The 27,257-nt window shown below is 53.4% G+C and overlaps 2 protein-coding genes across 2 annotated transcripts in view; both read left to right on the top strand.

Moving 5' to 3' along the window:
• Positions 1 to 27,257, top strand: part of ENTREP2 (endosomal transmembrane epsin interactor 2) — a 79,914-nt gene that overhangs the window by 22,745 nt on the left and 29,912 nt on the right. Inside the window, exon 2 of the mRNA XM_039853386.1 lies at positions 23,808 to 23,918. Within this exon, the coding sequence (XP_039709320.1) occupies positions 23,820 to 23,918 (99 nt within the window). The 5' untranslated portion in view covers positions 23,808 to 23,819. The remainder of the gene's footprint in view (positions 1 to 23,807; positions 23,919 to 27,257) is intronic.
• NSMCE3 (NSE3 component of SMC5/6 complex) lies at positions 16,528 to 18,043 on the top strand. Its single transcript, XM_039853387.1, has one exon. It carries the CDS (start codon positions 16,586 to 16,588, stop codon positions 17,495 to 17,497), a length of 912 nt encoding a protein of 303 aa, XP_039709321.1. The 5' UTR covers positions 16,528 to 16,585; the 3' UTR covers positions 17,498 to 18,043.

Below are 27,257 nucleotides of genomic sequence, written 5' to 3'. Positions count from 1 at the left end.
GCCATGGGGCCGCTGGACACCGGGTGGGCGGTGGGGGGGCAGTGCCAGCGGCAGCCCCGGGCCTTGCGGGAGGGCGCCGTGGCTGGCACCGTCCAGGCCGTGATGTCACACAGACCCGGCTTCGAGTGACGCTGTGCCAGATCCAGCCGTGGGGCCCAGGGGAGCTGCCGATGTCCCTCTGGAGACCGCGGTGACCTGGGCATGACGCGGCTCAGGGCCGCCGCCCCCGTGTGTCTGAGGGACGCGCCCTGAGCCCGGCGGCGGCGGTCGCCAGGAGCGGCCACGGTTTGCCTCTCAGTTTTGGAACGTGGCGATGTCGGGGTCACTGTTTTCTGGGATAGAATTTGGTGCGGATTATCTACAAAGCAGGTGCCACCCGTCCAGATCTCTCCGTGAAGTCACAGTGTGCGCAAGTGTTTTCATGAGCTACGTGGAGGGTGTTTTGCCTTGAGCCTGGGCAGACAGCTGGCTCGGGGACACGGGGACAGCAATCAGGTCATGCGGGGCTGTCATGATGGAAGCGATGACTGGGTCAGTGACCTTGGGCCAGGGCAGGTGACCTTCAGCCAGGGTGGGTGACCTCTGGGCAGGGCAGGTGACTTCTGGCCAGGGCGGGTGACCTTTGGCCTGGATAGGTGACCTCTGGCCAGGGCAGGTGACCTTCGGCCAGGGCGGGTGACTTCTAGCCAAGGTGAGTGACCTCTGACCAGACCAGGGGACCTTTGGCCTGGATAGGCGACCTCCGGCCAGGGCGGGTGACCTTTGGCCTGGGTAGGCGACCTCCGGCCAGGCCGGGTGGCCTGTGGGCCGCTGAGGCGGAGAGCCCACATTTTCCTGGTCTCCTGCACGCTTTCTCTGGCGTGGCCGATGCCGTTTTGAAACCTGAGCCCTGAAGCCGTAAGTGGCCCCACAAGTTCACGTTTATGGGGCTCGATCGGCTTCGGGCTCGAGTGGCGCCCGGCTGCTCGGCGTCACGGCGCCGCCCTCAGACCCGGCCTCCGTGTCCCTTCGGGTCGGCAGCCGTTGGACAGCGAGACACGAGACGCATCCGTTACCGGGCGACCTCTCGGCGGAGGACGCGGGCGTGACCGCCACGGCGCCGTCCTCGGTCACGGACGAGGTATTCATCCCACTGACTGGCTTGTCACCAAGCGTCTCCGAGGGAACGTCGGTTACACTGTGGCCCCGGGCAAAGCCCTGACTGTCAGGCTGAAGGAGATTTTCCCAGGAAGGGTGTCCACTCCGCCACTGCGCCGGGGCCCGTCACAATCCCGCCGCGTGCGACACCGGCCACGGCCCTGCCTTCCGGGACCCCACGCCGAGCCCTTCGTCCAGCGAGAACCCGCTCTTTTCCTGCTAAAAACATGCGATGCCGACTGAGGCCACCTGTAAATGATCAGGATCAGTAATCGGGTGTCAGCGATCCAGAGGGAACCCGAGATTTTGCATTCGACACCCGGGATTTACCTGTGACATTGGGGCTGTGTCGTTACTCCGGAGTCAGAGTTTCCCGTTTTGTTCTGATTTTTTTCCCTCTCTTCCTTTTGGAATTTCCCGTTTCCTTTCGCTCATTTCTTTGACCGCGGGATGAGAAATCCAGCGGCTCTTACATGAGCTGGCGGGATGGAAACTTCAAGAAGTCGCGTCCTTCCTCAATCAGAGGCTTTTCCCTAATGAACAGCACCTTTATCTCGGTGCCCGTCTGAATCACCAACGTCCGTTAGTTGTGATTTAGTGATCAGAGAGGAATGAGACGTATCTATTTTTATAGCAGATTTTTCCAAAAATGCAACTAAGGTTTCTACGTCCACCGAATCGCTACGGAAGAATAGAGAGCCGCGTCGCAGCATCTGCACGTGGACGCCCCCCGTGCCGGTGTGTGGGCCGTACCTGCACAGGTAAACGGAGGCCGCGGTGGCCGGGAAGACGGGGTCCTTGGTCTGCCGAGCCCCTTCGCCCCTCGAGCCCGGACAGTGAGCGCGGGGGTCGCCGAGCTCAGGGCTGTGCTCAGCGGCGTCCTTGGCATGTCAGCGAACGCGCCTTTGCCGGTGGGTGCAGGTGCGTCAGGTGAGCGCAGGCCGCGAGGCATGTCGGGGTGTCGTGGGAGCCCTCTGGTTACGGCAGCTGCACAGAGGGAGGTGCCCCCCGTTAAACCGCACTTGGAATGTTTGAAAGAAACGGGACAGAACCTCCCGGGTTGACCTGAGCGCCGGCCACTGCCCAGAGGGACCCGGGCAGCTCCCTCTCGGGCCCCTGTACTGGAGGGGGGCCTCCGCGACCAGCCCTCGGGGTCCCTCTCGTGCGTGTTCATGTGCCTCTCGGTCTCCCGCCCCGCGTTCCCACTGTCGGGTGCAGGCGTCGGCCAGCGGTCAGCGGTCAGCGTGCGTCCTGCCACCTATGGAAAGCCTCCGGCCCTCTGGGAACCCTGCCCCTCGACAGGCGCTTCGTCCCTCGAAGCAGTGAGCGTTAGACCCCTGGTCCCCCGCCCACGGTCGAGCCCTCAGCCACACGCGAGCGACTTCAACTCAGGGGCCACTCCGGCGCAGGCGGCTCACAGGCCCGTGTCCCCCGTGAGGACACAGCCCCCGGGCCCAGCCGGATCCCGCAGTGACAGTACGTTTGTTTACAGATGCAGCGCGCAGCGAGGCCGGGTGACTGGCTGAGCTGTTCGCGCTTCCCGATTGCCGTTCAGGTTTTTAAAATAAACTTCGCCTTTGAGAACAGACCTAGAGTTACAGAAAAATCGCTAAGATGGTGTGAAGAATTCCCAGGTTCCCGTTAGTGACACGGGGCGTGAGTACTGTACGCTTTTATGATTAACGAGCCGATATCGACGCGTTATTATTAGTGACAGCCCGTAGTTTATTCAGATTTCCTCCGTTCTTGGCGAATACCCTTCTTCCTTTCGGGGGCTCCGTTCGGGGCGCCACGTGCCATCAGATGCACCTGTGACGATGTCGCCGTCGTGTCTGCTTCGCGACGGCCTTGACGGATGCGAGGGGCCCTGGCGGGGATTCTGTAGATGCCCCGTCCCGGGGTCCGCCTGACGTTTTTCTCGTCACCGGGGTTGTGGCTTTGGGGAGGAAAACCGGAAGGAAAGGGCCGTTCCCGCCACAGGACACCAGGGCCTCACAGTGCCACCGCGACCGGTCCCTGCGGAGGCTGGCCTGGACCGCCTGGCTCTGGGGCTGCTTGTCGCGTGTCTCCTCTGTGAACTGGCCCTTCGCTCTTTCCCTTTTGGAGGTGTCCCCTGTGTCACACACACTTAAGAAGGGGGATGGAGTTTTATTTCTCCTCCTTGAGGGCGGGCTACCTCTGCATGGGCAATCTGTGTCCTCCTGGGCGTTTATTTATCCAGCCATTTCTTTCCCTCAGCGTGGACCCGTGGGCGTTCATCTTACACTTCTGGCTATACTCCAGTGGTACTTCATTACGTTGCTAAAACCGTTCTGGTTGGCTGTGTGTCTTCGTCACAACCACGCCATCGTGAGGTTACTTATTTTTTTCTCACGCCCTTTCTTGGCTGTTCAAAACGGTCCACGGACGTGCGTGTGTGTGTGTGGAGGGGGGAAACACGGACGTGTGTGTGTGTGTGTGAAACACAGACATGTGTGTGTGCACTAACGCGCATGGATGCCCACCGGTAATCCTCTACATGGGGAAGGGAGACTCTGTTTCTTACCGCTCTCGAGTTGACTCTGGTCATCAAACGTGGAGGGGGACAGTTTCCACACGCCCACCAGCTTCCCACCTCTCCGGACACCCGCTCGGTGTCCTGCGGTTCCATTCTGACGCTCACCCCTGGGGTCAGTGCAGACCCCACAGGTTAGGGGCTCAGTCCCACCCAAGCCCCCCCACCTACCTCGGTCACCAGGGAGCCACAGGGAAATGAAGTGCCCGAGGCTCTTCAGTGAATGAACTCAAAGGACAGAGAGGCACAGAGATGAAGAGACAAAAAGACGTAACAGCTCTTTAATAAACGGGAGTACGCTGCTGTGTCTGGGGACGGGCCTACAGCGATGCTCCAATAAAAGAGTGAGTAGCACGTGGTTTGTGAACGCGGGGGGCCATAACGCCAGCTTCGACAAACGTCAGCGGATTGAAACAGAGGAAGTAGGTCTCTGACGACATGATAATTGAGCCGGCATGACTCAACGGAGAGAGAGCTGGGAAGGCCACCTGCATTTGGAAATGAAGCGCCACACTTCTAAATGAGCCACGGATCGAAGAAGGAATTATAGTCGGTATTAAACTGGACGATCGCAGCAAAACTAGTGAGATACAGGTAAACACTGTGTTTGGAGGGAATTTCTAGCCTCGAAAGCGTGTTTAGAGAAGAAGCAAAGATGCGAATTAATGACCCAAGTATCTTTCTCAAGAAGTTAGGAAAAGAGCCGCAAATTAAATCTCCAGAGAAGAGAAGGAAGAAATAACAAAGAACAGAGAGTAATGAAATGAAATGTCAACATACAATAAAAAGATTGACTAAACACAAAAGAGGTCTGTTGCTAACTCAGAAAATTGAGACATCACGGGAAGACAGATGAAGAAAGCAAGCCGAAGGCATAAACGACTAATATCAGAAATGAGAAAAGACATCACTTAAGATCCTACAGACATTAGCAAGATCACGAGAGGATGTTATCGACAAGTTGGTGACGACTCATCTGAAAATTTGGATTAGAACGAGGAACGCTCAGAAAAATACAACCTGTCAAAACGGACGTGACTTATCATCACCTTCCGATACACTGTGTAAGACACTTCACTACGCTTTCACTCTCTTCCGTCTTTCCTCGCCGGGACGTCAACTTCGTGAAGCCAGGTGTGGGCTGTCTGTTTCAGTCACTGCTGTATGTCCCGAACCTAGACTGCAGGCTGGCACACCGTGGGTGCTCTGATGGACAAATGGATGGACAGATGGATGGGTGGGTGGGTGGATGGATGGATGGATGGATGANTGGCCGGGGCAGGTGACTTCTGGCCAGGGTGGGTGACCTTTGGCCTGGATAGGTGACCTCTGGCCAGGGCAGGTGACCTTCGGCCAGGGCGGGTGACTTCTAGCCAAGGTGAGTGACCTCTGACCAGACCAGGGGACCTTTGGCCTGGGTAGGTGACCTCCGGCCAGGCCGGGTGGCCTGTGGGCCGCTGAGGCGGAGAGCCCACATTTTCCTGGTCTCCTGCACGCTTTCTCTGGCGTGGCCGATGCCGTTTTGAAACCTGAGCCCTGAAGCCGTAAGTGGCCCCACAAGTTCACGTTTATGGGGCTCGATCGGCTTCGGGCTCGAGTGGCGCCCGGCTGCTCGGCGTCACGGCGCCGCCCTCAGACCCGGCCTCCGTGTCCCTTCGGGTCGGCAGCCGTTGGACAGCGAGACACGAGACGCATCCGTTACCGGGCGACCTCTCGGCGGAGGACGCGGGCGTGACCGCCACGGCGCCGTCCTCGGTCACGGACGAGGTATTCATCCCACTGACTGGCTTGTCACCAAGCGTCTCCGAGGGAACGTCGGTTACACTGTGGCCCCGGGCAAAGCCCTGACTGTCAGGCTGAAGGAGATTTTCCCAGGAAGGGTGTCCACTCCGCCACTGCGCCGGGGCCCGTCACAATCCCGCCGCGTGCGACACCGGCCACGGCCCTGCCTTCCGGGACCCCACGCCGAGCCCTTCGTCCAGCGAGAACCCGCTCTTTTCCTGCTAAAAACATGCGATGCCGACTGAGGCCACCTGTAAATGATCAGGATCAGTAATCGGGTGTCAGCGATCCAGAGGGAACCCGAGATTTTGCATTCGACACCCGGGATTTACCTGTGACATTGGGGCTGTGTCGTTACTCCGGAGTCAGAGTTTCCCGTTTTGTTCTGATTTTTTTCCCTCTCTTCCTTTTGGAATTTCCCGTTTCCTTTCGCTCATTTCTTTGACCGCGGGATGAGAAATCCAGCGGCCCTTACATGAGCTGGCGGGGTGGAAACTTCAAGAAGTCGTGTCCTTCCTCAATCAGAGGCTTTTCCCTAATGAACAGCACATTTATCTCGGTGCCCGTCTGAATCACCAACGTCCGTTAGTTATGATTTAGTGATCAGAGAGGAATGAGACGTATCTATTTTTATAGCAGATTTTTCCAAAAATGCAACTAAGGTTTTTACGTCCACTGAATCGCTACGGAAGAATAGAGAGCCGCATCTCAGCATCTGCACGTGGACGCCCCCCGTGCCGGTGTGTGGGCCGCACCTGCACAGGTAAACGGAGGCCGCGGTGGCCGGGAAGACGGGGTCCTTGGTCTGCCGGGCCCCTTCGCCCCTCGAGCCCGGACGGTGAGCATGGGGGTCGCTGAGCTCAGGGCTGTGCTCAGCGGCGTCCTTGGCATGTCAGCGAACGCGCCTTTGCCGGTGGATGCAGGTGCGTCAGGTGTGCGCAGGCCGCGAGGCGTGTCGGGGCGTCGTGGGAGCCCTCTGGTTACGGCAGCTGCACAGAGGGAGGTGCCCCCCGTTAAACCGCACTTGGAACGTTTGAAAGAAACGGGACAGAACCTCCCGGGATGACCTGAGCGCCGGCCACTGCCCAGAGGGACCCGGGCAGCTCCCTCTCAGGCCCCTGTACTGGAGGGGGGCCTCCACGACCAGCCCTCGGGGTCCCTCTCGTGCGCGTTCACGTGCCTCTCGGTCTCCCGCCTCGCGTTCCCACTGTCGGGTGCAGGCGTCGGCCAGCGGTCAGCGGTCAGCGTGTGTCCTGCCACCTACGGGAAAGCCTCTGGCCCTCTGGGAACCCTGCCCCTCGACAGGTGCTTCGTCCCTCGAAGCAGCAAGCGTTAGACCCCTGCCCCCCTCGACGGTCGAACCCTCAGCCACACGCGAGCGACTTCGACTCGGAAGCCGCTCCGGCGCAGGCGGCTCGCAGGCCCGTGTCCCCCGTGAGGACACAGCCCCCGGGCCCAGCCGGATCCCGCAGTGACAGTACGTTTGTTTACAGATGCAGCGCGCAGCGAGGCCGGGTGACTGGCTGAGCTGTTCGCGCTTCCCGATTGCCATTCAGGTTTTTAAAATAAACTTCGCCTTTGAGAACAGACCTAGAGTTACAGAAAAATCGCTAAGATGGTGTGAAGAATTCCCAGTTTCCCGTTAGCGACACGGGGCGTGAGTACTGTACGCTTTTATGATTAACGAGCCGATATCGACGCGTTATTATTAGTGACAGCCCGTAGTTTATTCAGATTTCCTCCGTTCTTGGCGAATACCCTTCTTCCTTTCGGGGGCTCCGTTCGGGGCGCCACGTGCCATCAGGCGCACCTGTGACGATGTCGCCGTCGTGTCTGCTTCGCGACGGCCTTGACGGATGCGAGGGGCCCTGGCGGGGATTCTGTAGATGACCCGTCCCGGGGTCCGCCTGACGTTTTTCTCGTCACCGGGGTTGTGGCTTCGGGAAGGAAAACCGGAAGGAAAGGGCCGTTCCCGCCACAGGACACCAGGGCCTCACAGTGCCACCGCGACCGGTCCCTGCGGAGGCTGGCCTGGACCGCCTGGCTCTGGGGCTGCTTGCCGCGTGTCTCCTCTGTGAAGTGGCCCTTCGCTCTTTCCCTTTTGGAGGTGTCCCCTGTGTCACACACACTTAAGAAGGGGGATGGAGTTTTATTTCTCCTCCTCGAGGGCGGGCTACCTCTGCATGGGCGATCTGTGTCCTCCTGGGCGTTTATTTATCCAGCCATTTCTTTCCCTCAGCGTGGACCCGTGGGCGTTCATCTTACACTTCTGGCTATAGTCCAGCGGTACTTCATTACGTTGCTAAAACCGTTCTGGTTGGCTGTGTGTCTTCGTCACAACCACGCCATCGTGAGGTTACTTATTTTTTTCTCACGCCCTTTCTTGGCTGTTCAAAACGGTCCACGGACGTGCGTGTGTGTGTGTGGAGGGGGGAAACACGGACGTGTGTGTGTGTGTGTGTGTGTGTGTGTGTGTGTGTGAAACACAGACATGTGTGTGTGCACTAACGCGCATGGATGCCCACCGGTAATCCTCTACATGGGGAAGGGAGACTCTGTTTCTTACCGCTCTCGAGTTGACTCTGGTCACCAAACGTGGAGAGGACAGTTTCTGTACGCCCACCAGCTTCCCACCTCTCCGGACACCCACTCGGTGTCCTGCGGTTCCATTCTGACGCTGACCCCTGGGGTCAGTGCAGACCCCACAGGTTAGGGGCTCAGTCCCGCCCAAGCCCCCCCACCCACCTCGGTCGCCAGTGTAAGTGGTCCTTAGGGTATTTACGGCCTCTCTCCGCCTCGGCTGTGAACCAGAGGGTCCCACCACCCTTCCTCAGGTGTGGCAGATTCTAGAATGCTCACAGAACTCAGGGAAACGGCGAAAATACCGGCTCACTGGTTTATTATACAAAGACATAACTCAGGAGATGCGCGGGCCAGCCGTGGGGGACGGGCGCAGAGCGTCCTCGCCCCTCCGGGTCACATGGTCAGCGACCCGGACGCCTGCAAACCTTGGGTGAGGGCTTTATGGCGGCTTTGTGGAGCAGGCTTGATTGATCAAAAACCACTGGCCACTGGTCATCCATTTGGACAGTCGATGACGGTTTTCAGCAGTTGGTGGCCTTACCATCTTTCGGTCCTGCGTCACCCCAGAGGACAGGAGGGCCGGCGCAGCTGCCCATTCGACATAGCCAGTTCGCGCTTTCGGGCAGGGGTCTAGTCTCGAACGAGTAAACCTAGAAAATCGGGAGTGGACAGAACTTGGAAGACCCGAGTGGCGTAATGAAAATATGCTTTCGATCTTCGTCCTGGGTCCCTGCTGCTGATTTCCTGAAAATCCGCCTGTTTCCGGCATAATAAGCTGCCTCCGGGATGCCAGTGTTGGCTGTGCGGTGTCACCCAGGACGCAGGGACCCGGCCGGCTGCAGCACCCCACAGCCGGGGGGCGAGGGGACAGGGGCTGCTTCGTCTTCCCGCTTCGTGAAACATCGGACAGGTATCTTAGGCGGCGTGCGGTTCCGTCTAGGTGCCGACGTTCCGTGTGATTTTTAGCAGATTGGCTCCTGTCGGCAAGTGTTGGTGTGGGGTAGGTGGCCGTGGAGGAGGAGGACGTTCCAGTCCATTCCTTACCCCGGGATCTTCACCGGTCTGCATCGGCCGCATCTGTTCACCGGTTTGCATCGTGATAGAAACACGATCATCTTTTGAGACGCGTGGCTGAGAATTCGCCATCAACGTACCAAACAGCTGTCGAGGAACGAGGAAGTTCACACCTCAAATCAGGAGTCGTTCGCCAACCTGAGGGCCAAGATTGGGGGGCCAGTCAGTAAACTCAGCGAACGCCCACGTTCAAAAGAAATCCGCTGCGAAGTGACATCTCTGAGTCTCAGAATGACTCGCGGTGCCGCAGGGCAGAAGCCGCTCCCTGGCTCCGTCATGAGACGGTGCCTGCCACGGTCACCCGTCTGTCCGTGTGTCCTCGACCTTGTGTCTTCTGTGGGTCAGCACTGAAAGGCCTCCCTCCGTCCCATCCAGATCACGTGTGGCTTTTCTGGACCCGCCACTGTGACCCTTTCTCCCTTCTGAGCAGGTCGGCCTCTAAGGCAGTGACATAAATTCTCCCTACGGGTCTGTAGCATCTCTCGTCGCTTTATGGTCCAACCCCGTGTCTTTTTTGGGGGTAGAAGCATTACTGGAATTATATAATATTGAATTTTCTGCCAGTACGTCTAATGCACTTACGCATTTTAACAAGCCGGCAGTCATGGTCATTTTAATGGGAGATTCTTATCCTGTTTTGCATAACTGGTGAATCTAAATTCGATTGAATTTCCGAACGTCCCTCTCACGAGTATATAGATCAAGTTCCTCATTGCTCCGAGGTCTGCCCCTGACTCTTTATTAAAATATTTCTTCATTTTAAATGATCCTCTTCGCCAGCGTATTTTAAAAGGAGCGACATTTCGCCTGTGGCTTGATAACGAACCTAATCCGATGGCCGCGTTCCTCAGGGAACGATCGGCAGGCGACGTCAGCGGAATTTCCGGGACAGCAGACAGCGCAGCCTCTGGGGCGGCACGTGGACTGTGACGCGTGGCGACAGCCGTGTGGGTGTCGCTCGGAGTGACCGGTGCAGCGGGGCCCCCGTCCGGTGTCATTCTAGCTTAGCCGCTTTGTGCGCTTGGCCAAGTGTCAGACCGAGTCTCCGCGCTTTTGAACGAGCACCGAAAGGACCCGAACTCCCGTCGGGGGAGCCGTCGAGGTCACAGCATATGACAGAGCGATCTGCAGACGGGAGTCTTGGGGAAGAAATTTACTTAATTTTCAACTGTTTGTCTCCGAGAAAAATCAAAGAAGTATATAATAAAATCATTAGTTGACATGTAACCCAACATTGTTTTTCTTCTTAAAAAAAAACAACACACACACACAAAAACTCCCTACGAGGCGTCTCAGCTTGAGCTGCTGTGACAAAATATCACAGACCACAGGCCGGGCCACAGAAGTGCGTTTTCTCCAAGTTCCGGTGAGAACCCGCTTCCGGGCGGGTCACCTCTCGCTGTGAAGGCCACCAACCCTCTCAGGCAGGGCCCCGACCCCCGTGACACTCCCGTCCTCCGTCATGGCCCGAGCACCTGCCTGCAGATGCAGTCACGCCGGGGTCAGGATCTCAGTGTGCGAATTTGGGGGCGGACACAGTTCAGCCTCCCAGGCATCGGGAATGTCGTGTTTTTAAATCTAATTTCTCCCTCTTGTGCATTTCGGCTGGGAGGACCCCCGTGTAGCTGTCCGATCCGCAAACCGCCAGCATGTCAGTTTTAACCTTTCCTGTCGAGTGATCATTATGATAAGAAGTAAAGGGCACAGTCAGTATGTTCAGATTATTTAGAAATTCGAGTTGGCTTTGAGTGTTTTACATGTTGGCTGAAAAATAACACGTCAGCTTTCCAAAGGCGGACAGTCAGATCTTCACTCTCCCCGACGAGGGAGTCATCCTGTGCTTTTTCTAGGAAGGGACAGGGTGCCCTGGGTGGTTTTAGTAGAGAGACACATTTGAAACGTCATATTCTCATCTAGTTACAGAAAGCCAGAGAGAAATGCAGCTTTAAACAGTCGGATTCTTGGCAAATGGACTTAAAAATGAAAAATATCGTTTGACCATTTCTATGGGTCTTAAGTCCCTTGATACAACTTGCTCCTGGGGAAAAATCCGAGACAAGTATAAGACACTGGTTCAGTGTAACCAAAAGGTGTCCTTTGAGAAAGAAGCCGAATTCCGAAAGTTAATTTAAACCCAGACTTGTCACATGGCATTCGAAATGTGTTAGATTTAGCTTTTCCCTTGGAAAACAAAACTTCCTTTCTGTGGATGGAACCGTCTGGGTGTCTTACAGAATCTCCCAGCCAGGTGGGACCCCGTTTCCTTTCCCCCCAACTTCCCGGATTTGGGAAGCAGCGTGCTCCGTCCCTGTCCTCATCCCCGGGGATTTGGGGGGGGTCTGTGCCTGGTCACCCCGCCTCCAGCTCCTGTCCCCTCTGAATGCTCAGGCTCCCGTGAGCGCTGGGCCTCCCACGATGGGCCGCCACCTGCCGCCCTTACCCCAGGCCGGGCACCACTTCCCGTCCCGAAGGGTCCCTGGCCAGGTTCTGACAGTGACCCCCGGGGCACCCGCAACGCGGCCTGGCACCCTGTTGCCAGTATCCGATGCCGTCACAGCGCCACACCCAGCGGGCGCTCGTGGACGCCTCCTTCTTGACCTCGGGGCGGCGATGACAAGTGCCCTCCATGGGGCTGTCCAGTCACCGCCCTCGCCGACCGTCCCTCCTCAGCCTCTCCGCTGGCTTTTCGCCTAAAATGGGGGACACTCCAGAGCTAAGTCCTGAGACGGCCTGGCCGCCCGTGTCCGCCCCGGCGTGGCCTTCTGCAGGCCCCGCTTTTCGAAACGGGTCGTTGAGGACGTTCACCCGTTTAGAGGACACGGCTCGGTGCGTTTTAGCAGTTTTTACGCCGCTATCGTCTTTAACTAACTTTAGGCCATTTTCAGTCGCCCCAGAAGCCACACCTTTAGCAGCCACTCCCTACGCCCACCGCCAGCTATAGGCAACTCAGCATGATGTTTTTGGGGTGCGTCCGCATCCCAGCAAGCGTTAGCACCTCCTTCCTCCGTCTACGGGGTACCACATCGGGTACCCACCAGTGAGCGCACACTCGCGTGGTCTCTACCTGGTGGCCGTGCGGATAGCTGTCTGTGCCTTGGCCTCCCCGAGTGTGAGCTCTGTCCGGTGTCCTTTTCGGGGCCCTGGCCCTGTGAGTCTAGGAGGAAAGCAGGTGTGTCACCTGTATGGTGTGGCCAGTGGGGAAAGGCTTTGGGGTAAATACGACAACGCAGCTAGTCTGGGGGAGCGGATGCTTTAGAGCACCTTCCGAGTCGTCTGAACCCCTTTCGGCCGAGGCAAATCACCGGATTAGCCCATGTGGACTTCCTCTGTGGAAAAGGGATCTTTCACGATTTCCTCCTCGCCCTCGTTGCCAGCAAGAAGTCGTAAGGCCACAGGACAGGGCCGAGGGCCGTAACCAAGCGCCAGGCCTCTCCCTGCGCCCAGATCCCCACGGGCGATGCCAGCGTGCCTGGCTCCGGTGCTCCGAAGCGCTCCCCCTCCCCAGCTCCCTCTCCCCAGCTCCCTCTTCCCCCCTGCACAATGGGGGTGCCTCCCGTTTAGCCGGATTCCTTCAGTTGCAGGTGAGGGGAACCGACTGGCAGCAGGTGAGGCAAAAGGTTTTCCCTGCTCCAGGAAATAAGCTATCCCCAGGAGTTCAGCCTTGAACTCAGGATCCGGGAATGAAGTTAGCATCCGGGCTGCTTCTCCATCTCTTAGATCCCCTGAGTCCGTGGGCTTCACCACGATTCAGACAATTCCCAGTGAGGGCGGGGATGCTGGGCTGACATCGCCCTTCAGCGTGTTCGCTCGGGGAGAAAAGGGTGCTGGCTGGACCCCCGACGAAGTCTCTGAAGGGAAGGCGGGGCTGTCACCAAGGTCCCCTAGAGACGGGGGCGGGGGGAGGTAGCTAGCAGAGGGAAAGGGTGCAGAACGGGAAAAGCAAGCCACGAAATGGATCGATGGTTGGCCACGATCAGACTTTGCATTTGTCATTTTCTGACTTAATCACCTTAACGATTTTCCTAAGTGAAAGGCCCTGAGTAATCGGAAGGTAAACGTTTCTCCGAGAACCTAAGAACAGGCTTCTGGGCCAAGGGGCCGCGACGCTTGCAAAGAACCGAGTTAAGCCCCAGCTCTGCGTCCCCTCCCCCTCCCCCACCCGCCAAGGGCAGCTCCGCAGCCGCTTAGCGCATTCCTTCCTGAGGGACAGTGTGTCATTAGGTCGTCCGGTCACGTGGCTTGACCAGGATGGGTCTTTGTTAGGACACAGGGTTTTATGGCAGCCGTTAAACTCTGGATCGATGTCCCTGCCACCCGCTCACCGGAAAACGGCACCCGCCCCGCCCCGCCCCCACGGGAAGAGGCCACAAGGGGCTGGGCGGGCGGCTGCACACTTTCATCACCTTCTTGCCAAAAAGTCCTTCCTCGGTTTACACCCTGGGTCACCACCACCAGATTTAAAACCTGCCTCTGGTTCCGGAAGACATACCAGGGAACGAAGAGCCTCCAGAAAGTGACAAAGATGATCAGGGCTTCTTGGCAGGCGTTTGCTACCCAGATGAAGGAAAGCCATTAAGTACTCAAGGCCCGCTAAGGAGCATTGGGGGTAGGCATTTCTTGGTTCGCTGCAGTTAAATCTTAGCGTAGTTTTTGCCTCAGAAATTTTTTTCTTTTGGGTCTGGTAATCAGAGTATTAAGGTCACTGACAGAAAGTGAAAACGTTTTCCTTTTTTTTAATCCAGGTCTTTATTAGTTCACTGGCTGAACGAATGTCACATTCAGATTGCACTGAGTTTACTGAGAAGTTGACTGTTTATGACTGTTACGGCATCAGATTTTTTTTTTTCATTTATCTCCCAAAGCAAGAAAATAAACACTGGGTTTCGTATTTGAAAAAAAAATAACTTTAACAGCACTGTGATACATTTTCTCCAGATTTTCTTCTGATTGTCACGTGCACGTAGGGTTCGCTGCAAGGTAGTCCTAAAATATTTTCCTTAAACGCCCTGCAAAGGAGCAAATCATCACCACCTACCCTGTCCCGGCCCATCTTAGGTCCTCGGCAAACCTGTCTGTCTCCTGAAGCCCGGAGGAGCGACCTTATCTTGTTGGTTTAGGAACCGAAAGGAGCGTCAGCTTTCTAGGTCATAGAGGTAATTTAGGTCCATCAACTCCCAAACCTTTACTCTGTCAAGGACGCCATGCCTGTGTTGTCTCTGGATCTGCATGTTTAACAGCAGAACGCCTTAGTTTACATTCAGATCTGTCACCTACTTGCTTTAGGACCTCAAAAGAGTTTACATCCTTCTCTGCCTGTTTCTTCTTCCTTCGCGAGAAGAGAAACAATAAATGCACGGGCCTCATGAGCTTGTGGGGATGACATGGAGACCCCTTAGAACAGGGTCTGACGTCATAGCCATTAGCTGCCGCTCTTTAGATTATTATCAGTGTGTTAGTACTGCCGCCGTCGTCATGGCAATTTCTGCCCAAACAGCCACGACTTCCCTTGTCAATCTCAGGTGGAGCGTGGCCGGGTGACATCCCCGGGCAGTGCCTACACTTCATTCTCATGCTTGTTTTATGTATATTTTCTCTCTTGCATTCTGGACGCAGTGTAGAGAGAGGTGCTTTAAGACTTAAAACCTGTACGTTTTCTTACCCATCCTGAGTATGACAGTCTGCTGTCTGGGTAAAGAAGTCACTGATGACACAGCTGATTTTCAGAGTCACAGTGGCTAGCCTGACCTGGGGGGCTGCTTGGTAAGTGAATGCCTTCGCAAGAAAAAAAACACTGGAAACCCATCGACAATGACTTTCAGCTTATTTTCCATTCCTCTGTTATCTCTTGGTTATTTTTATCTATTTATTTTACTCAGGGTACAATCGAGTCCCTTCTGGAGGGACTTTTTGCAGAATTCTCCACTGCGAGAGGTTTCTTTGAACTTGAGTTCAGATTTTTATTTGCAAAGAAACTAAAGCAGATGAATTTTCTCATTGTAAAAAAAAAAAAGAATGTCTCGATATATATATTTTTTTCTTAGTAGGCTTGTCTTTAAGATTGATGCTAAAAAAAAAAATTGATGCTTGATAGCCAGATCCTGTACAGAACAGAAAGTTATTACTCACAGTCTGCCAGATTTTAGCAAGCATACTTGCAAAATAACGTGGAATATCATTTTGCTTTTAGGAGTCCTGCTCCAGTGCATTTTCATTTTGAATTATGAAACGAAAATTTTACGCTAACATTTAATGAAATCTTTAATAGGATTGTGTTTTGATGCTATTAGTCAAATAATGTGTTTTGAATTGCTTTGACTACATTTGCATCAACGAAGAACTCAATTTGCTTCGGTTCTTTGAAGAGTTCACCCACTTCCTGGGTCCTTTTAAAAAGACAGTAAATAGAAAAGGAACACATCTGCCAAAAGCGACGGCAGCAGACGCAGATCGTTTGAGTTAATGAACCGACTCATGTGGGCTATTAAGAGTTCCGCAATTAAAAAAAATATATAAAACGCACGCGTCGCATCGTGAGGGATGACACCCCGGGGTTCTCTTTGTCTCCTCGAGCCCTAAAGCTGATATTCTAAGAATTAAGAAACTTAAGAGATTCACATTATTGCGGCTCTTGATCAGTGATGCCCCAAATTAAATGGCAGTCTCGAGAGAACACGTGTCTGCTTATAGCATCCTTCTCACCCATTTCTGCTAAAACTGTGCCCGTGGGCCCGGGGCAGTTTACGTGATCACGCGCCAGGCAAAAACACTTCCCTGAAGCGTGCTTTCTGCGGTCGCTCGGTCGCTGTCGTCTAGCTGATGGGAGCTGAATGCAAAAAATGTAAATGCCGAAAAGATGGGGCAAGTCCTCCTTGCGAGGCCAGCCCGCTTCACCGAACATTCGTTTCGAATGGACCCCGAGGGGCACTGGAGAAACGGGTGGCGAACGGGACGGTGGGAGCTGGAGCGAGGGGTCGGGGGCGCGGGCGCAGCGCCCTGGGCGTCCTCTGGCTGTGCACGCCCAGCTTCGCGTGGAAGGAAAGGCCTCCCTTCACCGTCCCTCACCTCCCTCTTCACCTTCCCTTCCTCCCACGTTCGTCGTGCTGCCTCCCGCCACAACTATTCCCGATTCGAAAGCTCTCCGCGCGCCCGTCCTGCGGCCCCCACCTGGGCCCGGGCGCCGCTTAACCGCAGCCTAATAAGAGCCGCCGCAGCGGCGCGCACATGCGCAGAAACGCGCCGCGGCCGCAGCGGTCCGCACATGCGCAGAAACGCGCGGCCGCCGCGGCCACACCCCGTCGCCTCCGTGACGTCACGCGCCGCCTCCGCCGACGCAGCGCGCGTCTCTATGACGCAAGACGCGCCCGGCCCCGCCCCGCCGCGCCGCGCCGCGCCTGCACCGCCCCCAGTCCGCGCCGCGCGTTGCGGCGAGCGCCCGCCCGAGTCCGCGCCGCGGCCATGCTGCAGAAGCCCAGGAGCCGCGGCCGGCCCAGCGCCCAGGCCGACAGGGACAGGGACAGGGACTGGGGCCGCGGCGCAGACGGCCGCGCGCCGAGGGGCGGCGGCGCGGACGAGGCCCCGAGCACCTCCCGCGGCGCGGGCGGCTCGCAGGGCGCGCGGCGGGCCGAGGCCTCGGCGGCGGCGGGGCCCCGGTCCCAGAAGCAGCTGGAGCTGAAGGTGGCCGAGCTCGTGCAGTTTCTCCTGATCAAAGACCAGAAGAAGATCCCCATCAAGCGCAGCGACATGCTGAAGCACGTCGTCGGGGACTACCGCGACGTCTTCGCCGAGCTGCTGCGCCTGGCGGCCGAGCGCCTCGAGTACGTGTTCGGGTACCGGCTGGCCGAGCTGGAGCCCAAGAGCCACACGTACATCCTGGTCAACACGCTGGAGCCGGTGGAGGAGGACGCCGAGGTGCGCGGCGACCAGGGCACGCCCACCACCGGCCTGCTCATGACGCTGCTGGGGCTCATCTTCATGAAGGGCAACGCCGTGAAGGAGACCGAGGTCTGGGACTTCCTGCGTCGCCTGGGCGTGCACCCCACGAAGAAGCACCTGATTTTCGGGGACCCGAAGAAACTCATCACCGAAGACTTCGTGCGCCAGCGGTACCTGGACTACCGGCGCATCCCGCACACCGACCCGGTGGACTACGAGTTCCAGTGGGGCCCGCGGACCAGCCTGGAGACCAGCAAGATGAAGGTTCTCAAGTTCGTGGCCAAAGTGCACAACCAAGACCCCAAGGACTGGCCGGCGCAGTACTGCGAGGCCCTGGCGGACGAGGAGGCCAGGCGCGGGCCGCGGCCGGGGGGCGCCGGCCCTGCCCGCGAGGCCCCGGAGGCGGAGGGGGCGCGCGCCAAGGGCGCGGGGTGAAGCGCCGCTCGAGGGGGCGCTCGCACGCGCGGCCTTCCCCTGCGACGAGGCGTTCGGTCCCCGTGTCCCGTTCACGCAAACAGTAGGGGAGGGTTTGTTTCCGTTCGCGTTACTGTCTGTATTGTTTTTGGTGGGAGAGTTTGGCTAGATTTATAAAGCGCATCGGGAAGCTCTGTGTCCCGATCTGCAACAGATATCTAAGCAAACACGTCGGTAGATTGCTTTGTTGCCAAGGAAAGAGCGGAGTGGCTGTCATCTGGCACCTTGTCGTCCTTCCCCCGTTGGCGGGGGAGGAGCAGCCCTTAGAAAGTCAGAGAAACGCAAGCGCCCCATTCCTTTCTTGCCTTAACACACCCGTTTCACAGTTATGTATTTTCTGTGTGTATAAGCGTTGCGCATCGTTCTGAGCCATGTACATATGTTTGGGTTTTTTTGGTTTTTTTTTTTACATTAGTAATATTCGCTCAGCTCTGGCTAACCCTTTTTGCCCACTTGGTTTTCCTTTTTGCTACCGTTAAAATAAATACTGTATCTTTGAAACGCTAATGCATTGCGCATGTTTTAAATCGTCAGCCGTGAGAGATTAATGTCGTGACTCAAAAGCAGCATCTTAACAAAAGAATTTTTGCTACGTATTGGTAAATGTTTTGTAGAACTTGCTTTTCTTTTCTACGCGCATGCAGATGGGATCGTGACGTACAATATATTTGTTACTGTGGGTCACAAAAAACGTGATAAAGCTTACTGGTTAACTGTGCCTACTTGGGATTCACACTGCCTGGGGTCAGATCCTTGCTCCAGCTAACTGTAAATTTCGACAGGTTGCTTGACTTGTTTCCAGACGTCTCACCTGTAGAATGGGCCGGTGACACCTGTGTGACGTGTGCCGACGCGATGGTCAGATGCCGAAGTGTGTGGGAGGTGCTCCGCCCTCTGCCGGGCCTGGAGGGTTTGTTATTTGTTCCCTAAAATTCGACAGTATTTTTCTACTCTGATTCTTGTGTGGTGTGGTTTTTGAGGTTGACAAACTGAATTACGGCTCATGCCATGTCCCCATGGTGGTTTCGGGGGGTAGCCTTTAAGCTCTCTGAATCTTCTCTATGAAACGGGGGTGATAACTACCGCATCATAATTGGTCATGTTCTAAATGGGCCTGCAGCGGAGACCCTGGGCTCGGCGCTCGTCCACGCCTCTGGCAAGCTGCGGGTCCTGTAGAGGTTCGACAATTACCCAGTGGGTGACTAAGTTTTGCGGGGGAGGTACAGCAAGTTAACCATGAAATGAGGTAAGTACTTCGCCTCACAAAAGGGCTCGATCAACACTGTCGTCTAGAAATGTCATCTGGAGGACCCCGGTGGCTGCGAGGTGGCATGGAGGGACGTGACAGGTACTGGGTTTTACTTCTGTTCCAGTGGAATTCACATTTATTTCATCAATGGAGTGTAGCCGGTCCCTGTGCGTTTTATGTTAGTGTTTAAAATCATTCCTGCTAAGTATCCTGCTCGCTGGTCCCCTTGCCCTACTGGCTGCCTCCCCTCTGCTGTGCTCCGATACTGACATCCTCATCGTCACGGTGGAGATGACCATGATTCTGCACCCACACACTCACTATCGGAGGCCGACGCCCTCCCACATTCTCCTCACGGAGATGCTATCGATTCACTGTCCACCGATTACCATTTCGTTTCAGATTTTAAAATCAAAAGACATTACAGACTAGATCAAGCCCTTGTGTCTTCTCAGTGTTCCCCAGGGGTGTCAAAAGTTGGTGGATATCCTGCTGTCGTGTGATTTAATCCTCCTGCACACGTTCATATACGTGGACAACATCGTGGTGGTATTTTGTGAGCTTTTACGGCTTTGATAAGTGGTTTGCAACTTGCTGTTCCGCCGTCGTTTTTGAGATTGAGCCACGTAGACCTCATTCATTTTAATTGTCTTTTTATGGGGGGAAAAATAAGTATGTGTATCCATTGCCTAGTGGTCAGACAGGTTCTTTGAAAGGTTTTGCCCTGCAGGCAGGCCGCAGCGCTTCCCAGGGCACCTGTCGGAGTTTCTCCAGCCAGGACCAGCAGCCATGGCCGCCAGCATCTCAGAGTCCTTTCCCACCGACCCGCCCTCCCGTTGGTGAAAATTTGGCCTTTCCAGCCATTCTGTGGCTGTGACGTTTTATTGTAGTATAACTTGCACCTCTTGCTTGCCGGTGACATTAAGCATCTTATCTTTCGCTCTTTTTTTGGTCCATTAGGTTTTTTATCTGTTAGACCCCTTTGATTTTTATTGATTTGTAAGATTTCTTTATACGTGCCACGTATTCATCCATCGCCTGCTGTATCCAGTGCAGATACCTTCTCACATTTTCACTATTTTTTGCCATTCAGATGATTGGATTTTAATGGGTCCAAATCATCAGTGTTGTCAGAGCTGTGTTTTCTGTAAGTGCTTTAAACAATTCTCCGCAATTCTGATGTTATAAAGATGTTTTCTAGTATTCTAAGTGTTCAAAACTTTGACTTTCGGACTCACGTTTTTTAATCTGTGTTTGTGTACGATGCGAGGTATGGATATAACTTTTGTACTTTTCCCAGCACTGATTTTTTTATAGGTTATCCTTTTACATTTTTTAATCTAACCTTTATTACGTAGCAGTATCTCATACATAAAATTTTTAATCTAACCCTTATTAGATAGCAGTATCTCATACATAAAATTCTGGCTAGCGGTTCACCGCGTTATCGGCCGTTCGTCTGGCGTCCCGGGCTCTAGGCCTGTGACATCGTAGCGTGTGTCATTTCTAGTCCCCTACGCCGTTCATTCGAGTCTTTCTCCGCATCGGCTGGAAATGCAGCCCGTGGAAAAGATGCCGTGACAGCCTCGAGGATGCTTCGGACTCCTCGCTCCCGATTTGAAAGGGACTAATTTTAAAGCTCCCCGTGAAGTGCATTTATTTCGCTGTTAGTTCTACCCCCGTAAGTGTCTTGAGCTGGGTCATTGAATTTCCCTCCTGACCCCTCCACCCCCGCCTCTCCGGCACAGTGCCCGGATTTTCCCGCCTGGACCGTTTGAGTGCATCTGGGTCCCACGCATCTTTAGCCCCTTCAGCCCGCAGACGGTCCCCTGCCCCGTCCGTGACGTCGCGAGCGGCCGTGCGGGGCACGCGGGCTCGTGGACCATCCGTCAGCCGCGGCTTGTCCGCTGAGGCTGGAGTTATGCGTCTGGCAGGATGTCACAGAAAGGACGTGTTGTCTTTCTGGATCCCGTGGGTGGCATGGAGTTTCAGTTCGCCCTGTTATTTCGTCACTTTGGTCACTTTGATTAAGGTGGTTTTCTACCTCCTCTCCACTGTGAAGTTTTCCGTTTTTCCTTTTGTAATAAACAAGTAATCTGTGTGGAGACACACCGAGGCTTTATAAATACTGTATTCTTCACCAATTCTCAATGTATGTGTTTATTTTTATCTGTGTAGTGTCATGGATTATAACCTTTTACTACCATTCATTGCGATACCCAGATTGTCCCCTTAGCCAGCTGGCTTTTGTGTCTTCGACATTCCCCTGTCATTCTCTGGGCTCCCCCTTACTTTCTGGCACAAAAAGATCATTCGGCCTCATCTTGAGCTCTCCCTGCCCCAGACTGGCACTCAGCCATCTCTCCGGGGTCCTGGTTCCCTTGGGCGGAGGTTGGGATTCAGAAACAAGGTCGTTGGGTTTGCTCGCGCCTTCTACCTGCTGCGTGACACGGTTGGGGAATGTCTGTCTGCTTATCGTCCATCGTCTGTCTGTCTATCATGTACTGAAACCGTGAGATCACGTGCATAGCATTCTAACGCCTTTCTATATTTGTACCATCTTCTGCAACAGTAAGAGATCCAGCCCCCGTTATCCTAATAATATTTATTTTCTCAGCCCCCCTGTAATAAGCAGCCTCCCCCTCCCACACGTTTGCTCCCCAGAGGCAGCTGCCCCATTGGGCACACGCCCTCCCCTCCCCGCACACACACACACCTCGCTGTGTTAGATTCACGGCTTTAGCACTGAATTGTTCAGAAACTAGCAAACGTTCTAATTTCGTAAATGAGTTGGGGAGTTTATCTTTTGCCCTGTTAAATGAGAATGAAGCGCTTTTGAAGGTTTAGAAATAACCTGCCCTTGGCAGGCTCTGGGCCAGGGGTGTTTTTGGTGGGCCGTTTTTTAACTACTGATTTTATTTCCTTAACTGTATGTCCACGTTTTCTCTCTTCAACTTAGTTTTGGTCACTTGTATTTTCTAGAAAGTGTTTTCATCTATTTTCTGATGGATTAAAATGAAGCGCTTAGCATTCTTTCCCTTAAAATCCGTTACATATTCGCTTATATCCACTTTCGCGTTTTGAGTATTTGTTTTGCTTTTTCCTAGAGCTATTTTTGCCCAGAGTTTTTTTTATTTATTTTTTTTATTTTAATGTTTATTTAAAAAAATACGAGCTAGATTTCCCTAGCATCCTTCCTCCGAAGGTAACGAGTGAGGTCGTGCTTGTTTCAGGGGTGTGTGTGTGTGTGTTTCAGGCGTCACGAACCATAATCTTAAACATTCGAGATGTTTCGATCGCTGGAGTCACGAGCCAGAGAGACTCGATGCGAGTCGATGCGACTCTGGCAGACTCTGAAAGCTCCCTTCCTTCCTAGCGTGGCAAGACATTCCAAGGTCGTCACACGTTGCCCACCCCAGACGGGAGTCAGCCGTGTCCTCAAGAAGCCCGGATGGGGGTGGGGAGGGAGGTAGCTGGGGTAAAAGGGTCAAATACGGGGTGGCAGAAGGAGATCTACCTACGGGAGGCGAACACAGTGTAAATGTGTACATGCCTTACTGTTAAAGTGGACAGCCGAAACTTACTGGATTTCATTAACCAATGTCTCCATAAAAAACATAATTGATAATTAAAAATTGGCTTAAAGACGACGAAGGCACAAACCCTCCAGGGTTCGTCAGACAGGTCCTCCGGTAAATCTTTTATTTCCATTTCAAAGTCTTTAATAATTTTCCACGACACTCCCCACTCTTACGTGCATCTTAAAGATAATTTTTGATCCCCAAAAAAAGTTTGTTTCACGAGAGCCTGAGTTTATTTTGTGAATCCAGCACCATATCTGATTATTTTGAAATCTGGAAAATAAACAAAGAATCTAACATATATCCTGATTTTCCTTTAGCTAACTGTCCCCTAGGGTCACGAAACAGTCGATGGGGAAGGTCTCCTTCTAAATTCTGACACCTGGGAGTAAAAAACGAAGCAATCGAGTTAAACTAGCACTCTTTTGGAAATCCTAATGAATCGATGGGACTAAGCAATCATCAGAAACGGCTGCTAACGTTATAGAAGGAGAGACGTTATTTACCTTCTATGTGACTGAATTTGATTAAACCAGTGGATCTGAATTACAAGAAATTCCCAAATTACAGGAAATGCAGAGGATGGATTAAGTGATAGGAATTGACGATCAGCAAAGTTTAGTCTGTAGGAAACTATGTGACCCATGAACAGGTGTTTTCAACAAATTTCAAGAAAGAAAAGAATGGAGGGAAAAACCCGTAAATTAAAAACTATTCGGAACGAGTTGCAGTTTTTGGAACTCCTGTGTATCCCGTGTAACCTGGTTCAAAGTACGAAATAACGTGAGACGATTAAGGAAATGTGAATTCTGAGTGTTTGCTGTTAATTCATTATTATAAAGGCGATGGCAGTATTTGGTTATGCTTTCGAAAGTCTTATTTTAGAGAAATACACACAAACTTTCAAGATGAAATCGTATGATGTCTGATGTTTGCTGCAAAAATAATCTGGACAGTTAGTTGCCCCTGAGCTGATTAGTTGTTGACGGTGGGTGGTGAGTACGTGGGGCCTCGTACGCGATCTTCTCTGGTTTTGCACAGGTATGAAATTTTTCCATAAAAAAAAAAAATTAAAGGCATTCTAATAAATAAACTTCCTTCACTCGATTTTCTTTAGTAATTTATAACTTGTTTTTCAGGCTACGTAAAACTATTTTGAGACTGTATGATGTACAGTATTTTCAAGTTTAGCTTCTAAAATATTTTATAATGTATTTCAAATAAATTCACGGGCGCTGGGTGTGGCTCTTCCGAGACTTCGCCTTTTCTCTTTGATTCGAGGAAATATGAATTCGAAATTTCAAGAAATAACAATTCCCCTTAAAAGACATACATGTCACTCGTGTAATCATTTGATCAACTGAAAGCGTTTTTTGCAGCCAAACCATTTTCCCTTCGAGCTTCTCCGAGTAATCACGTCCGTTGTTTGGGTCGTTCGCAGATAACCTTCTTCATGCTCCTCTCTGCGGTGTGTGTGATGCTGACCTTGGCTGGTTCCATCCTTTCCTGTCAGAATGCTCAGCTAGTGAACTCTCTGGAAGGCTGCCAGCTGGTGAGTGATGACACGCAAAGCTTTAGGTAAAGGTCATAGGCTTCGATTCTGCATGAAAGTAATTTAAAAACTAATTTTATCGTATCCTTGGATTTATTCTCATGATTTATACTTGCTGAGGGAATTAGAGTTGGCTCATTTCTAAGAATTCTAAAAATGAACCCCTGTGCTGCTTGTAAACCAGTGACAGTCTCTGTCTAAGGGTCACAGTGTAGAGTTGTCTTACCGTGAATGTCTTTAGTCACGATTACACTTCAGCGTTCGTCACATTGATTTTTCTCTCCACGGAATTTTTAAAAATCGATTTTGTAAAGTCGACGTCCAGTGCCAAGATACCCATCAGGTTGCTGGCGAATGCATCGAAACAGTTTCGTTCTGCTTTTGCAACTTGAAAAGAGGATTAGGCTTTAGATCTAGGCCAGTGGGAGCCGGGGTGCTGGGACCTCGCGGGGGATCGATCAGTCGATGCCTCGCCGGGTGGGACCATCGCTCCACAGTGTGACTTAGGCCCTGGCGCGGTCGTACGCGCACGTGGCCGGAGCAGAAGTCCAAGCATCGGGTCGCGTTCAGTTGGACTCCAGATGGGTCCCTGGCTGTGGGTGTGGGGACGCAGGCTTTCGTCCCTTGATCTTGGAGACGGGGCAGAGCCACCTTTCAGAACCCGTTTCACAGCCACCCGTGAAGTCGCTCAGCCCGTGGCTAGGATTTCTGAGAGGTCGGGGGCTGTACGGAATTTAGCCAGAGCTGCTCGGTGGCAGAGCCACACCTGCATTTCTCATGGCCGTGCTATTCGGGTCCAAAGGGACAGCTGCTGCCCTCGACGTTCCTCATCTACCAAGGCCCGCGGGTCTCGTGGAAGTTGGCACCGTTTCGGTGCCGAGACACCTACCGAGTCCCCAAAAACCGACCGGGAGAGACCTTCCTCCTGTTCGGTGTGACCAGACCCTGCTGAGCAGACTCCCTCCCAAGATGCTCACAGGATCCTTCCCTGCGGGGCAGCGTTCCCATGGCGACGAGAACTCATGCAACCTGGAGCCACCTCCATCGCAAAGGGCACCTTGCCAGCTCATATGTGGAACTCGGCCAGCTTCTCGATTCCAAACGCACGTCGCCATGAATGGAAAATCGGGGGGACTGGCCGTGTCCCTCTGACCTCCGATTTCCGATGCGAGGCCCCGTGTGTGGGAGACTGAGAGACTGGGGTGACGAGAAGCAACAGGTCCAGACCCAAAAGAAAGCCGGGCGCCCGTCCTGACGGCCCGGGTCCCCTCGGCCTTCATCCCAGACCCCGTTCCCCTCTGTTATGTGCGGTTACGAAAGGGTAGGGAAGAAGCCATTTGTGTGTAAATATAAATACGAGTAAACACAGATGCGATTTCATATTTCTGTATAATATATTTATACATATAGAACCTCTGTTTCTCTTTTTTCTTCTTCCGTGAATGGACCGGAAGCTTTACCCATTTTTAGATTTAACCGCCTTATTGATTTGTAAGGACGCTTTATATATTATAGTTTTGAGTCCTGCGACTTCTACTGGTCAAATGTATTTCCTAGATTGTTATTCGCCCTTTAATTTTATTTTTCGACATAGGAAAAAACTTAATGTTTGTGGATTCAAATCTATGAGTGTTTTCCTTTGTGGTCCGACTTCGGACCCAATAAAAAGACCCTCTCCTTCCCCGAATCACGTGACCCCGAGGATTTTTCTCTGGCTATGGATATATTTTTGTCATTCACTCTATTTTATTATTATTATTATTATTCACTCTTTAATATTCTGGAGTTTATGGGATGGCTTTAACTTTTTTTTTTCCCAGCGGGTCGCTAAAACTGTTTCCTGAGTAACCCCGTATTCCCCTGTGGATCCGAAGCGCCACCTGAGTCACTGAGTGTCCTGTTCGTCACGGCATTTAGTGGAAGGGTGTCGGGGTCTGCAGAATATCCAGGGGCTGGAGACTTAGCTTGGAAACTGACTGGTTCCAGAGAAGCTTCTGCGGGTACGAGGCCCGACCTGGGGAGGTGTCCCGCAGTGGGAACCCTGAACTCACCAGTGTACAGATTGTGGCAGCGGTCCCCAACCTTTGTGGCACCAGGGACCGGTGTTCCCATGAGAATCTAACGCCCGATGACCTGAGGCGGGGCTGAGGCGGTGATGCCAGCGCTGGGGAGCAGCTGCACATGCAGACGAAGCTTTGCTCACTGACCTGCCGCTCACCTCCTGCTGTGCGGCCCGGGTCCTCACAGCAGGAACTGGGGGAGGAGGGGGACCCCAGATTTATGAGACTGAACAATTTCAGCGGTTCTTAACCTCCTTGTCCGTTTGCTGTAGTCAGAATCCAGGGAGGGAGCATTTTGATCGGCCGGGGCAAGGAAGAATCTGCTTAACTGTCGCACCACTGGGAACCGAGAGGTAATTCCCCAGACAGAGTCAGGAGCCGATGGAAGGTCCGGGGCGATGGGGAGGCAGGAGGCATGCTGGGTACTCAGGAAACAGCTGGTACCTAGCAGCATCATGTGTGTGTGCACGCGCACACACGCTCACCGATACCTACGTCTAAAGAGAAATTCCACTGTCTGTTTTGGGACTTTTCATTCTGTCCCAGTCCCTTGTCAATTTATTCACATCCCAGAAGGCCGCCGCTTAAATCACCGTAACTCTAGGGGCTATTTTAATAACTGGTAGGGCAAGCCCTTCCCCCACCCCCGCCAGACTCGAATCAACCTCTTAAAAGATACGTATACGTTCTCGCCTGTGCTTAAAAGTCTGGTCTTGCAGATGCATTCTGAAATTTTTTTTTTTTTTGTCCAGACTTAAAAGTAATCTATTCGAGATGTGACTCGGAATCACATTAAAATTGTAGATCGCCTGGGGGAAGGACAGACACATTAACGATCACTTTGTCTCACTCAGCGGCATCGTGCGCACTGTGGTTTATCCAGACTGTTTTTAGAAATTCTTTGATACGGCTTTTGTTTTTTCTCAGTACGTTTCTGCATCTGCGCATCTTTTTCATCTGCATAATTGAAAAGTAACTCATGCATTCTGCATGGCTATGTGAAGTGAATCCCTTTTCTATTCAGGCTCCTAGCACCCCCTTCCGGAAGGGTTTTGGTAGCCGGACGTTTTTCTGTGCCTGTTTGTGTGCATTATTTTGACACACGTGGGAGTCCATTCTACATCCCAGTATCCCAGGCTTCTGTGCTTGTGCAGCACAGCCATGTACTTGGTGACGTTTGCAGGTCAGCACTTGGGGACCTTCCCAGCTGTTAGAGAGCAGCAGAGAGTTCCACTGGACGGACGGACGGACAGACGGATGGACGGATGGACGGACGGGT

This window comes from Pteropus medius, unplaced genomic scaffold (assembly GCF_902729225.1).
Source record: "Pteropus medius unplaced genomic scaffold, Ma_sr-lr_union100, whole genome shotgun sequence".
Lineage (NCBI taxonomy): Eukaryota > Metazoa > Chordata > Mammalia > Chiroptera > Pteropodidae > Pteropus > Pteropus medius.
Note: the sequence above shows the minus strand (reverse complement) of the source record. Positions and strands in the feature narration are given on the sequence as shown.

Excerpts from the sequence above, each read along its gene's own strand:
- NSMCE3 (XM_039853387.1), top strand. The coding sequence starts at position 16,586 with ATGCTGCAGAAGCCCAGGAGCCGCGGCCGGCCCAGCGCCCAGGCCGAC.